A 14474-nucleotide genomic window follows, 5' to 3' on the forward strand; every position below is an offset into this window, starting at 1 on the left:
TCATTAATTGTACCTCGGCAAAAAGTGCATAATTATGTTGCTTCACTGCTTCCTACATGTTTCACAAGACACCTGTATAACTTCAGCCTAAACGCAGTAAAGACTCTATTCAGCAGAAGTCAGTGAATAAATGGTTCACTGACTTACTGCTCGAACCTGGAGCTGGGATTTTGATGAGATCAGATTTTTGCACAATTAGTGCTCATGTCTAATGTTCTTATGGATGAAACCAGATGCTAAGTATATTGCATTTCAGTTGTATTTAATTGATTAATTTACTGAGACAAGGAAGTAGAGAAACAACTGTATGAATGAGCCCATGCTTACCATTAAATATACACCCATATTAATACCTACTCATCAGTTCAAAATTATTTATTTTGTATGGCTTGTAAATTTTGCCAAAAAATATTTGACATCAGGAATTCATTTACATTTGAGTTTTCAGTTTTATGAATTGATCAAATACCCTGTTCCACAGAACCAGGTGCCCTCTCCTAATTCCATTGCTTCAGTTTCACCAACTTTTTTTTTATTTCCAAAATATACTTTATTCATAAAAATCTGTAAAAATTACATTCCCAAACAGTTTAAAACAGCATCAAGTCAAAGAATACAGACAGTGCAAAGGTGATCAGTTACCTTCTATGCAATCCTGAGTTGCCTCACAACCCTTCCATTTCATTGTCATGCCATATACATTTTTACATTTACAGCACACAAAATTTCTCTGATACAGTTCGAGGGGTTTCCCATGGATCCAGCCCCTCAGTTCAGCTTGGTGGGGGGACCTTACACTGTGGTCTTTCCCCATTGAGTCTTTGCTGCGGCTGCCCCAAGCTTTAGTGCGTCCCTCAGCACGTAGTCCTGGACCTTGGAATGTGCCAGTCTGCAACATTCGGTGGTGGACAACTCTTTGCGCTGGAAGACCAGCAAGTTTCGGGCAGACCAAAGGGCGTCTTTCACCGAATTGATAATCCTCCAGCAGCAGTTGATGTTTGTCTCGGTGTGCGTCCCTGAGAACAGCCCGTAGAGCACAGACTCCTGTGTTACCATTAAATATACACCCATATACACCAACGTGCTTGGGATGAACCGCGACAAAAACCACTGCATCTCTTTCCACACCTGCTTTGCGAAGACACATTCCAGGAGGAGGTGGGCGACCGTCTCTTCCCCACCACAGCCACCGCGGGGGCATTGTGCGGAGGGGGCGAGACTTCAGGAGTGCATTCACCCGAATCTTCAGCGGATAAAAACTGTTTCAGGACAATACAGCTTTTTAAACTAAGTGCTCATGGTGAATAATACACACATTCTGCTCATTTCGACTATTCTTCCACATAAGTAATGCAATGGAAATACCTAATTTCAGGAGTTGTTAAAGATGATTGAGATTTGAAAGTTTTTCATTTGTATAAGTTGAAGTGAATTGTGCTGCAACTTTATTTCCCATATCCTTCAGGCACCATGTAAAATATGATATGTCATTGGGCACAGTCTGAATCAGGGCAGCAAAACCTGGTCAGATTGAAGACTGGAAAATATGAAACACATCAAAGAACGACAGGCCCAACCAGAATACAGAAGCTGCTTTCTCACTTCAACAGAAATGAGTAAATTAGATATCAAACTCAAAACATATGTCAACTGTTTTCAACTGTTATAGAGCCTCTGACCGAGAGATTTCTACCATTAGCAAAAGCTATTTTGATTTTGCTCTAGTCTAACCACCTGCCATATTTTTAATCTGAATTTTTCAGTCTCTACCAAAATAGATCACAACTCCAAGAAAGAACACCCTGCAACTTTGTAATGATACCATGCTTTTTGTGATAAATATTTTCATATTCACAAATTTTTTTTTTTCTAGGTTTCAAAAACATTTCACAAAATACAGCTCAGCTCCCAAATGTTTCTAATATTTCTAATGGCAGATGAATAACAAACACAGATTGCAGTCATGGTCTTCAAACTTCCATATTGGTAAGAACAGTTTAGTATTAAATTTTTACTTTCAGATTAGAAATACATCAAGCCTTTATAGCAACCAGAATATAATGAAAAATGTAGAATATGTTCCAGTTACTTTTAAAACAGATCCAAGTATGCTTATGTAAGTAGTAACAAATACTGCATCATCAATGTCACTAATTTGAAGAAAGCCAGACAAAGTCAATATGTCAAGACAGAAGACAACTTCAGTTTCGAAATGCATTCATGCATTTTGGCGAGTTATCAAATCCATCCGTTGGATTTATCAAAATAAAGAAAACAGGCCAAGTTTTGAAGGACTATGGACCTACCTGCAGTATTCTAAACAATGAATATGCAATTGTATGATACATTTCAGGGTGTTATGATCCCCATGAAGACCACCAATGAAAAGAATCGAATCCATCGACTGACCCCAGTTTTGGAAACCAAACCAAACGGACAAGATTTCACTTTTATAAATTTTACTTTAACACTCAAATCAAAACCAACATAAATTAAGTATGTAGCAACAGACAAATAACACCTTAACTATCAAATACAACAGAGATGGGTCTCATGGTTTCACTGGGCAGTCTACCTAGCATAAATGGCCAATCAGCCACACAGTTCTTCACAGCTATGAAGTTCCTCAGGTAGATGTTCAGCTACTTTCTTCAAGGGTTTAGCCACTATTCCTCATCCGACAGCAGCACCCTATTAATCCAAACTCCACGCATGCAGTCTTCACCGCAAGACGTACTTCTCCAGGACCACCTCAACTCTGCACACGACAGTCTTGATGGCATGGATTTATCAGTCTTCCCTTTATCAGAGTCCTTCAGCAACAACCTGTGTACTGTATTGCGGATTCCGTTTAGTCGCTACTTTAGGTAACAGAGGCAGTTCCTAGATTCAGTCTTCACTTTATTCTGCTTGCCAGTGTTCCACTCCTGCCTGATCTGGGAAGCACCGTCTCCCTTCATCTGGTTCTAACCACAGAGTGTTTCCCTGGAAACCTGAAGTTGTTTTTCCAGCTTGTGTTTCAGTTTTGGTTTCCCTCTTGGTTAGGATCTAAAAAAAAACAAGCTTTGTAACAGCAGATTCCAACACAGGGAATATAAAGATTACTAACATCTGGTCTCTAGATTCTGATTAATCACATTTCTTGGTGCAATGTCAACCCATTTCAACAACTGACAGAACTGAATTTATATGAAAATGTCAAATAGGACATCTAAATTGTGACTATTACTGTTACACAATGATGGCTCTCATCTCTATTTTGTGACTCCATTTATGTAGCTCCAGTATTTTAACAAGCTTGCATTTCAGTACTTAAACAAAATAGTATTAGCAGAAATCAATGAATATAGTTCTAAGAATTTTTTAAAAATTTAATTTACTCAAGATTAATTTATTGGAATATTCCACTGAATTTGTTTTTTTTTTAGATCCTAACCAAGATGGAAACCAAAACTGAAACACAAGCTGGAAAAACAACTTCAGGTTTCCAGGGAAACACACTGTGGTTAGAACCAGATGAAGGGAGACGGTCCTTCCCAGATCAGGCAGGAGTGGAACACTGGCAATCTTGTAATCAGCACAAATACCTATTACATTAGGACATGAGTATATTGAGAATAACATTAACCTAGGTCTATATTTGTCTAGAGGCTCGCTTTGTGACAATGAGGTCCAGCTGGTGCCAATGACGTGATCTTAGGTGCCTCCATGAAATCTGGTGACAGGGTTTAATATGAAAGAACAAGTAGGTGATGCAGAGGTTGTGATAGGTACACGACTCCAGCAGTCTCTGTCCATTCTCATTCATCCTTCCAATGCTATAGCGCCCAAGGCAGGAGGGCCATGAGTCATGGTCGGCCACAACCCTGGCGTTAAAGCCCGCCAGCAGGAACAAATGTTCGGTATTGGGAATGCTACTAATGATATTATGGAGTTCCTCGAAGGACTGGTCTTTGACTTCAGGTGGGGAGCAGAGTGTTGGAGCATAGCGGCCCTTGGTTGCAATCCTCCCCTTTGATTGCCGGGGGGGTGGTGGTGCTGGGGTCTTGGTGTTTAACAGTACTGCGGTGGGACTGCTGGAACTTGGCAGACTGGGAAGAATCCTTTGATCTGCAATCACTGTAGACAGGTATTTTGGGGTTTAGCAGAACTAATGCTTGCCACAACTGGTTGGGCGGTGGCGGGGAGGGGAATTGTGGTAGGGAGGGATTGGATATGAGGTTTGGTTTGCTAGTAGATTTCTGAGATTTGTCAGCACCGAAGGGAGGCATAGGTTAGGAAACAGGTTGAGGGTGGGGAAATCCCGTGTGTCACATCGCTGGTTTGTGATTGCTTCCAGGATGTGTATCAGTATCTATCTGTGTTTCTCTGTTTCTCACAGCTGTAAGAAAATGTAAACATTATAACTACGAACAAAAAATACAGTAGTAGTTGTATTTACAGCTTTCAAAATTCAACTGGTTTGTTTTTATTTGGAAACAGCTGTTAACAATACAAAACTTCATTTCTCCAATAGTGAACAGAACACAGGTGATGATCAGGCACGATAACCAGAGGCTGCTTGTTTCAAAATTCAACATTTTTAAAAAGTGATTTAAATTAATGAGGAAAGCCAGTGTATCTTAGTTTAATGCACTTCATGAAGTTTATAGAACATAAAACAAAAATTACACATACAGATAGGCTCTCTATTACAAAGCCACAGATTTCACTTAAAAAAAAAACTCAATATAGTATTAACTGAATAAAGTTTTTAACATTTTTCCTGTAACACTCCTTGAAATAATTTTGAAGAACTTTTGAGCAGAAACTGCTAGAGGCTAAATAAAAAATATTCTATCATTGGACTGTTCGCCTGGAAAATTAGGCACATGATTAGACTGCCCAAATTTAACACAGGACATGGGGCAAAAATACTAAATCTACGTCCAGGCTATTGTGACAGGCTGAGGTCCTCATGTAAAAACTTGAATAAAGGCATTAAAAGATAGAAATGGCAATTCTATGGATAAGTTCAATCATGTTATTGTGATTTTAAAAAAAATGTTTAAATCTTTATTTTAGACAAAGGAAACCCCAGTTACTGAGAAAATGGTGGAGGAAAAATGTCTGAAAGCATCTTAAGCAGATTGCAGAGTGACAAGCTTACAAAGACAAAGTCCATTTCAAATGTGGACAAAGGAATTTGCAATAGGAAAAATTTAACAGAATATGTGACAAAATCATGACAACATGACGCCAAGTTGTGCAGATATAAAATTAGATGGATCTCCAAGAATATGAAACCACTTCAATAATTTCTCAAAGTTACAAGCTGAAACATCAAGAAGTGAAGAGAAATTAAGGTTTATAACTGGAAAAAAATCCTATTAAGGTGAGAGATATAAATGTAACAGAGACCTAAATAGAATTTTGGGTGCTAAAATCCATTGGCTGCTGCTAGGATCCAGAAGTTTAGATTAGATTAGAGATACAGCACTGAAACAGGCCCTTCGGCCCACCGAGTCTGTGCCGACCATCAACCACCCATTTATACTAATCCTACACTAATCCCATATTCCTACCAAACATCCCCACCTGTCCCTATATTTCCCTACCACCTACCTATACTAGTGACAATTTATAATGGCCAATTTACCTATCAACCTGCAAGTCTTTTGGCTTGTGGGAGGAAACCGGAGCACCCGGAGAAAACCCACGCAGACACAGGGAGAACTTGCAAACTCCACACAGGCAGTACCCAGAATCGAACCCGGGTCCCTGGAGCTGTGAGGCTGCAGTGCTAACCACTGCGCCACTGTGCCGCCCTTAAGTATTAAGCATAACAGTCATCGGCAATTTATATTTGTCTTATGTATTTCTGTCGATGGTATCTAAATTGTACAAAATGACCTTTACATAAAACATACCTGAAGTATGATGTTCCATTATTTTGACTGCTTTTTATCTGAACTGTATAAAGCTTAAAATTTATAAAAACTTCAAATTCATTTCCTGAATTTACAATAAACCAAACATATATCCATTTTTAAAACAAACACAGGGCAGAACCAAAAAAATTAGTTTGAGGACAGGCACGTTTTATATGTGGCTTCACTATCCTATAAGGAAGATTTGGTTTTTTTTCTAATTCACCTCCTGACTTTCCAGAGCCTCTCCATAACCTATAAGGCACAAGTCAGGAGTGTGATGAAATATTCTCCACTTATCTGGATAGGTGCAGCTGCAAAATACTCAAGAAGCATCCCTCAGCCTTTTTGAAACTCAAGAAGCTCAATACCATGCAGCACAAAGCTGTCCACTTGATCAGCGGTACATCCACCTTAAACATCCACTCCCTCCACCACAGGTGCACCGTAGTTGTAGTGTGTACTATGTACAGAATACACTGCAGCAACTGACCAAGGCTTCTTCGGCAGAATCTCCCAAACTGGCAACCTCCACAACCTAGAAGGACAAGGGCAGCAGCCGCAGGGGAACACCATCAAGTTGCCTCCCAAGTCATTCACCTTTCTGGCTTGGACATGCTTCATCAGTCCTTCAGCATTGGTCAAAATCCTGGAACCACACCCCTCCCTAACAGCATCATGAGAGCACTTTCACCATACAGATTGCAGCATTTCAAGAAGATCTATCACCACCTTCTCAAGGGCAAAAGATCCCAAGAATGCTCTCTCTTTTCAAAAAGGCTGAGGGATGCTGCGTCAATTGAAATTTTCAAGACAGATCAATACTTTTTTTGTTAGCTAAGGGAATCAAGGGATATGGAGCAAAGATGATTAAATGGAGTTGAGGTACAGATCAGCCAAGGTGGAGCAAGCTTGGGAGGCTAAATGGCCTATTCCTGTTCCGATGATCCTCCCTCTCTCCATCAACACAGGACAGGACAGAGAGCCATGGTATTATCCTCACAGACACTGCCACAGGATATTTTTCTGATAAGTGTGGGACTTTGCACTTTACAGGTTTCCCCCACCCATTAAAATCTGCATCTATTCACAACAGAATTTTGCATTGTAATGTGATCTACACAAACCTTAGTCACTCGATCCAAGTTCACAATCCCTCCAAATTCAAAATTAACAGATAAAAGAGTTAACCAAACAAAAACATAAATAATAAAAGTCCCTAGCCAGCCTCTGACAGATGCCACCATCAAACAGATTTGCTAAGAAACTTAGCTAAGTTGGAGTAAGTTAAATCACTGCGTACTGATTCTGAAATAGGAAGTTTAGAGAATAAAGTGTGCAATCTAGTTCAACAGATTTGTCAGTTGGTCCAAAGAGCAGCACTGGCAATGCAAGCTGGAGTGGTTTTGGTTTTGGTTTGTTTTCTGGTGGACAGGGCAGAAAGGGTTGATGAAAAAAGCAAGATGAAACTTTCTGGGCAGTAGGTTAGAAAACAAAAAACTCCATTAATCTGGACTGCAAATTGAGAATACAATATTGGGGAACTTAAAAGGATAGAGCACATCTTTGATGTCCCCCAAACACAGTATTATGTTGGGCATCTGATATTTGGCAAAAGTCTTCATTACCTTGCAAAATATTCTCTCTCAGTCTATTTCCTAAGTACAAGTAATTCATCATTAAAATCGGCAGAGTGCATTCCTTTGCAGCTGTGACTGTTGTTGTGACTGTTGTTGCTGTTGCTGCTGCTGCAGACGTAACTGCTGTGAGAATGGATCCTCCATGGATTTGATAGCAATGGTAGTTTTGGGTCCTGTTTTCCAAATAATACCATGAGAATCAACAACGGATGCTTCAACAGTGACACTGTGGTTCCCAAGAGCAGCAAAGCACAACAGAAACTGAGTGCTGAAATAGTCATTATGAGGTTCCACCCGCTGCTCCATTTCATTGGTCATATTCTCCAACATCTGGGAAATGGACATAACAAGAAATTTAAACTCATACCACATCAGTCAGCATTATAAAGCACATGAATTATACTGAAGTTATAACTTTAACTGGCTCTATCAATCCAAAGTTTTAATAGTTGAAATTATGCATCCTGTTTTGAGATAAAATACAATCATTCAACATTATGAACAATCTATCAAGTGATAAATGGACAAACGTTCTAAATATGTAGCCTCACTACATAGTAACAACTGTAATTTTATCTTGAATTAAATACATTCACATTTTCTGTAATGCACAACACTTAAAGACCAGGTTAAGGCTGCACAGAAAGATGCAAGGCAAGATATCAAACTGTGTCCTAACCTGCAAAGCATATCACCAAGGAATACATTAATCATGAATGCAAAATGAAAACTGGACTGATGTTCTATTCCCAAATATTTCCACTTTAATCCTAACAATCTACAATCACAAATATGTTCTTTACAAAAATCAACATTAATTTTTTTACAACCCATTACACAAAGTGTTTCAAATATTAGGTTATCAATACTATGTTCGACCCTATTTAGGATAAATGCAGCTTTTTAAACTCTCTGGGGACAGCTACCTTGTAATCTTGCATCCCCTTGGTCTGTAGTAAGGATGAAACATTTAGGCAAACTGCCTGAATCTTCCGGAAGAACCCAGGCTTCGAGCCATGCTGGATAACTCCTTCCACCTTCAGAGCCAGTTGTTGGTTATTCTGCACAGTGATTGGTTCTGTTGGAGTGCGGGGAGAGGGGGACAGTGCCAACTGCAAAAACGTTAGAGAAAATTAATTAACTGCAATTGTAACTGACCTGTGGAAAGCTTAAATTACTAAAAAGCAAGTGCCAACTTTTCTTATTTCAGTTGGCTTAGAGGCTAGGCCAAAGTGGTGATTTTTGGGTTATTCAGTGGAGGTGTTCCCACACACCAGAAATTATATTTCAGGGTTCTATGAACTGTAATGTCTACACAGCAGACTGGAAAATAGCTAATGTCATACCTATTTCCATAAAGGGAGCGTGCACCAGGTGATTACAGGCCAGTTAGTTTAACATTTGTGGTGGGGAAAACTTTGGAATCTTTAATTAAAGGTGAAATATCTGGAAGACGAAAGTATAATTAGAAGCAACCAACATTAATTTCAGAAAGGAAGATTTTGTGTGATAATCCTGATGCAGTTCTTTGAGGACATTATAGATATGGTGGATGGGGAAATGCAGTTGATGTGATGCACATCAACCTTCAGAAGGCCACTAACAATGTACCATACAACAGACTACTGGAGAAAATTAAGGAACATGGAATTAGGGGAAGGGTAGAAAATTGAAAACTGGCTAGAATGGAGGAAAGAGAGACGAAATAAAGACAATTTCTCAGAGTATTCAGAAGTGGCATTCCAGAGTTCTGTTCTGGGACTGCTTCTGTTCATTGCATACATCAATGACTTGACTACAAGGCCAAAGGGAGTGTTGTCCAAATTTTCAATTATTAAAATAGATGGCATACAAAATAATTCAGAGAACCAAAGAAAACTTCAAGAGGATATTCATAAGAACTTGGAATGACCAAAAAAGTAGCAGATGAAATTCAATGCCAATAAATGTGAGGTGCTACACTGATTAAAAAAAAATTATATTTTGAATATGGCAGACTGAGTAATGTAGACAGAGAAAAAGAATGCGGGAAGCGAGGTGTAACGGAGAAAGTACAAGTTAATCATGACCTAAAATTTTACTTAAATTAAAAAGTTTAAAAGGTAATGAAGAATGAATTATGCTATTGCAAAATCTGAGGAGGAACCTTCCAACATCGTCTTCAAGATCAGAAATAAAAATCAGACAGTTCTTTTCATAGACATACCTTGATGCTGGTAGACTGAAGCTTTTGGAAGAAATATCTCTGAAGTGACAAAGGGACCTTCAGCAAGGAAATAACAGCCCCACATAGGCACATGGTGTGCTGGAATCAAATTACAATAGAAGATCAATAATCATCACACAAGCTGTAAAAAACAAAATGCACAGGATATGACACTAATTGTATAGATTTGTTACCCTAATAATAATACATGTAGATTTACTTACCTGAAAAATTACCTCTATGGTTTTTGAAAGCTAAATTAAACTTATAATCAGATCCTCACCAATGTTTTGTCCCGAGTTTTTTTCAATTCCCAACCTGCTGAGAACTCCTCCTCCCTGCCCCCTCCCGACCTCACCCCAACCTTCATCCAATTATTCACCTGCCTCCTAAATTCTGCTTGACCTGAAGATTGTATTTGGTCGACTCCATATGCAATGCCACAGAAGATCAACTAGTATATTATACATATATTACGTGTTTCATTTGATTAATAAAGTTAATCTCAGGCTGCTTAGGCAAGGCACTACAGCAAAAAAAGTCAAAGATTAAAGTGGACCTAGTCAGTGATGCCCACATCCCATGAACGAATAAAAAAAGTAATTTTTGTCAAACATTTTTATTCCTGAGGTCAATTATTTTAGTATTAAACAGAAATACTACAGTAATGTGTGATCTATTTAAATAAATACGCATATTATTGGCATTGCTTCCGATGAGTACCAAATATATGGTGCTGTTGAAATGCAACTCACAGTAAAGTTTTCAACTAAGAGAATTAAAAAAATCTGTGCAAATACTGGATCAGGACCAGGATAACAGAATTACAGGTTACAGATATTTTACAATAGCCGAAGTAGAGAAAGAATTTTCATTTCTAGAATACCTTTAATGACTTCAGAACATCCCAAAGAGCTTCATAGTTACTGAGGTACTTTTGAAGTGTATTCATTGTTGTAGGGAAACATGACATCAAAGTCTCAAAGAGCTATGAGACAAATGACCAGATAATCTATTTTAGTGGTGTTGGTTGAAGGATGAATGCTGGCCAGAATACCAGGAGAACTCCCCTGCTCTTCTTTGAAAAGTGTCATGAAATCTATTATCTTCATCTGAGAGATTAGACAGGTCCTCAGTTTAATGTCTTAACTAAAAAAAATAGCACCTCCAACACTGCGGGATTCCTTCAGTGTGGCACTGAGGTGTCAGCTTGGCTTATGTCCTCATATCTGTGAAGAGCTTGAACATGCAAGCTAACTCAGAAGCAAGATTACTACCACTGAGCCATGGCTGATACCTGAAGAAACACAAATGAGCTTTGGTAATAGTCCAGTCGATCAGTGCACTGCTGAGTTTACAGAACTATCTGAAATCTGATGCTGGAAAGTGTGTGCTTGGATATAGTGGGAAGGACGGGATTAGGTTTAACTATGTTTCTCCACTGGTCAAATCATCTGTCAACACTCACTGTTCAAGCTCACACGGGTTCATACGATACATAAGGGGAACAGAAAGGCTGTGGAGGGATATAGACAGATGGGTGAGTGGGCAAGAACACAGCAGATGGAATACGACAAAGTGAAGTGTGAAGTTCTTCCACTTTGCTAGGAAAAATAAAAAATATTTTTTGAATGGTGAGAAACTGGGAAATGTCTGCATTCAAAGGGATCTGTGTTCTTGTACATGAATCACACAAAGTAAGCACAGCAAGCAATTAGGAAGGAAAATGGTATGTTAGTGTTTGTTACAAAGGAATTGGTGTATAAGAGTAAAGAAATCTTATCACAATTATACAGAGCACTGGTGAAGCCACACTTTAGGGGCGAGAGTGGCCAAAGACCAAAAGGTCTGAAAATTAGTTGCCAAAGACAAACAAAAAATTCTGATTTTTTTTGACAAGGAATCATGTAATTATAGAACTGTTAATGATCTGAAATGAATGCAAATGCTTCCAGGCCACTTCTAATGTGTAGAAACATTAGTTTTCCCTTTGTTTACCGTCAAGACGGTGGACCAATGCTATGTATAAACTGACCAAAGTGACCTCAGCATTCCAATATTTCAGCATTGAATACAGTTAGCACATCATGTAATTATGAAGGATGAAGTAAATTTTAACACCAGAACTGTCAGTTCCGACTTTTTGTTTAAAAGCCTGCTAGAAAACCACAAAGCTACCCCGAAGGTCGGAAGCAGCAGTTCCTACTCGCGGCGACAATTGCAACTTTTTTTTTAAAAAAAGCTGGTCTTTTGGATCTGAAGGTCAGAAACTTCAGGAGTGGCCAAGCTTTTCGCGTGAATGGCTAACCTTTTCGCATAAGGGGCCACCATCACAATTTTTGTCCTACATGGGGGGGGGGGCAGTGAGCAAATTTCAGAACGATAAAGGCATTAAAAATTTATTTTATCATTTAATCAAAACAAAAAATGTGCATTTTTGTGGACAAATTTTAAATGAGAAGACTAATTTGTTAATCTATTTTCTTGTCACTATGTTGAACGCTGAATTAGTTAGATGTCCATCTGTCAGGAGTGATCTTGATCGCGCTCGCTCCACTCCCCCCACCCCCGGGGTCCGTCTCGCTTGCCCTCTCTCTCTCCATGTCTGGCTCGCTTGCCCTCTCTCTCCCTTGTCTGTCCCGCAAGCCCCCTATCTCTGCCCGTGTCTCATCTGTCTAGGGAAGGGAGTGTAGATAGTCTCAGTCATCTCATTATCCAAAAGGAGGTGTTGAGTGTCTTGCAAAGCATTAAGGTAGATAAGTCCCCAGGGCCTGATGGGATCTACCCCAGAATACTGAGGGAGGCAAGGGAAGAAATTGCTGGGGTCTTGACAGAAATCTTTGCATCCTCATTGGCTACAGGTGAGGTCCCAGAGGACTGGAGAATAGCCAATGTTGTTCCTTTGTTTAAGAAGGGTGGTAAGGATAATCCAGGAAATTATAGGCCGGTGAGCCTTACATCAGTGGTAGGGAAATTATTGGAGAGGATTCTTCGGGACAGGATTTACTCCTATTTGGAAACAAACAAACTTATTAGCGAGAGGCACCATGGTTTTGTGAAGGGGAGGTCGTGTCTCACTAATTTGATTGAGTTTTTTGAGGAAGTGACAAAGATGATTGATGAAGGAAGGGCAGTGGATGTTATCTATATGGACTTCAGTAAAGCCTTTGACAAGGTCCCTCTTGGCAGACTGGTACGAAAGGTGAAGCCACATGGGATCAAAGGTGAGCTGGCAAGATGGATACAGAACTGGCTCAGTCATAGAAGACAGAGGGTAGCAGTGGAAGGGTGCTTTTCTGAATGGAGGTATGTGACTAGTGGTGTTCCGCAGGGATCAGTGCTGGGACCTTTGCTGTTTGTAGTATATATAAATGATTTGGAGGAAAATGTAGCTGGTCTGATTAGTAAGTTTGTGGACGACACAAAGGTTGGTGGAGTTGCAGATAGTGATGAGGATTGTCAGAGGATACAGCAGGATATAGATCGGTTGGAGACTTGGGCGGCGAAATGGCAGATGGAATTTAATCCGGACAAATGTGAGGTATGCATTTTGGAAGGTCTAATGCAGGTGGGAAGTATACAGTAAATGGCAGAACCCTTAGGAGCTTTGACAGGCAGAGAGATCTGGGCGTACAGGTCCACAAGTCACTGAAAGTGGCAACGCAGGTGGATAAGGTAGTCAAGAAGGCATACGGCATGCTTGCCTTCATCGGTCAGGGCATAGAGTATAAAAATTGGCAAGTCATGCTGCAGCTGTACAGAACTTTAGTTAGGCCACACTTGGAATATTGCGTGCAATTCTGGTCGCCACACTACAAGAAGGACGTGGAGGCTTTGGAGAGGGTACAGAAGAGGTTTACCAGGATGTTGCCCAGTCTGGAGGGCATTAGCTATGAGGAGAGGTTGGATAAATTCGGATTGTTTTCACTGGAACGACGGAGGTGCAGGGGCGACATGATAGAGGTTTACAAAGTTATAAGCGGCATGGACAGAGTGGATAGTCAGAAGCTTTTTCCCAGGGTGGAAGAGTCAGTTACTAGGGGACATAGGTTTAAGGTGAGAGGGGCAAAGTTTAGAGGGGATGTGCGAGGCAAGTTCTTTACACAGAGGGTGTTCAGTGCCTGGAACCTGTTGCCGGGGGAGGTGGTGGAAGCAGGTACCATAGAGACGTTTAAGAGGCATCTTGACAAATACATGAATAGGATGGGAATCGAGGGATACGGTCCCCGGAAGTGCAGAAGGTTTTAGTTTAGGCAGGCATCAAGATCGGCGCAGGCTTGGAGGGCCGAATGGCCTGTTCCTGTGCTGTACTCTTCTTTGTCTCGCTTGCCCTCTCTCTCACTCCCTCTGTCTGCCTGACAGGACTTCCCGCACACACACTCTCTCTCCCTCCCTCCCTCTATCTGCGTGTCTGTCTGGCTCGCTCACCTTCTCTGCATGTCTGTCTCGCTCGCTCCCCCTCTCTCTGCATCTGTGTCGGTGTCAGTCGGTCGGTCGGTCTCTCAGTGCTTCCCAGTCGCCCCCACTCCCTCGCCCTCTCTGCCCCCGCCCCCAATCCCTCGCCCTCTCTCTGCACCCGTCCCCACTCTCTCTGTCTCTCTCTGCACCCGTCCCCACTCCTTCGGTCTCCGCATCCTCCCCGTCACTCTCTCTGTACCATCCCCCTCCCCCCAAGCACGCTGCTCTCCCTTTGCTCACCGGGCTGGTGCAGGATTAAAG

The 14474-nt window shown here is 40.6% G+C and overlaps 1 protein-coding gene across 2 annotated transcripts in view; it reads right to left on the bottom strand.

The window, feature by feature from the left end:
- Positions 1-455: 455 nt before the first annotated feature.
- ints7 (integrator complex subunit 7) overlaps positions 456-14474 on the bottom strand; it is a 77443-nt gene continuing 63424 nt past the window's right edge. Inside the window, exons 18-21 of one of the 2 annotated variants that reach the window (XR_010976214.1) lie at positions 9756-9854; positions 8476-8661; positions 7538-7879; positions 456-3048 (exon numbers count right to left, since the gene is read on the bottom strand). Coding sequence is in view for 1 of the 2 variants with exons in the window: in XM_068044987.1 (XP_067901088.1) it covers positions 7589-7879; positions 8476-8661; positions 9756-9854 (576 nt within the window). In the remaining variant the exon portion in view is untranslated. Of the gene's footprint in view, positions 3049-4445; positions 7880-8475; positions 8662-9755; positions 9855-14474 lie in introns of those variants that run through there. The other variant, XM_068044987.1, reaches the window with a different exon arrangement.

The sequence above is a fragment of the Heterodontus francisci genome, chromosome 13, assembly GCF_036365525.1.
Source record: "Heterodontus francisci isolate sHetFra1 chromosome 13, sHetFra1.hap1, whole genome shotgun sequence".
In the NCBI taxonomy this organism is placed as follows: Eukaryota; Metazoa; Chordata; class Chondrichthyes; order Heterodontiformes; family Heterodontidae; genus Heterodontus; species Heterodontus francisci.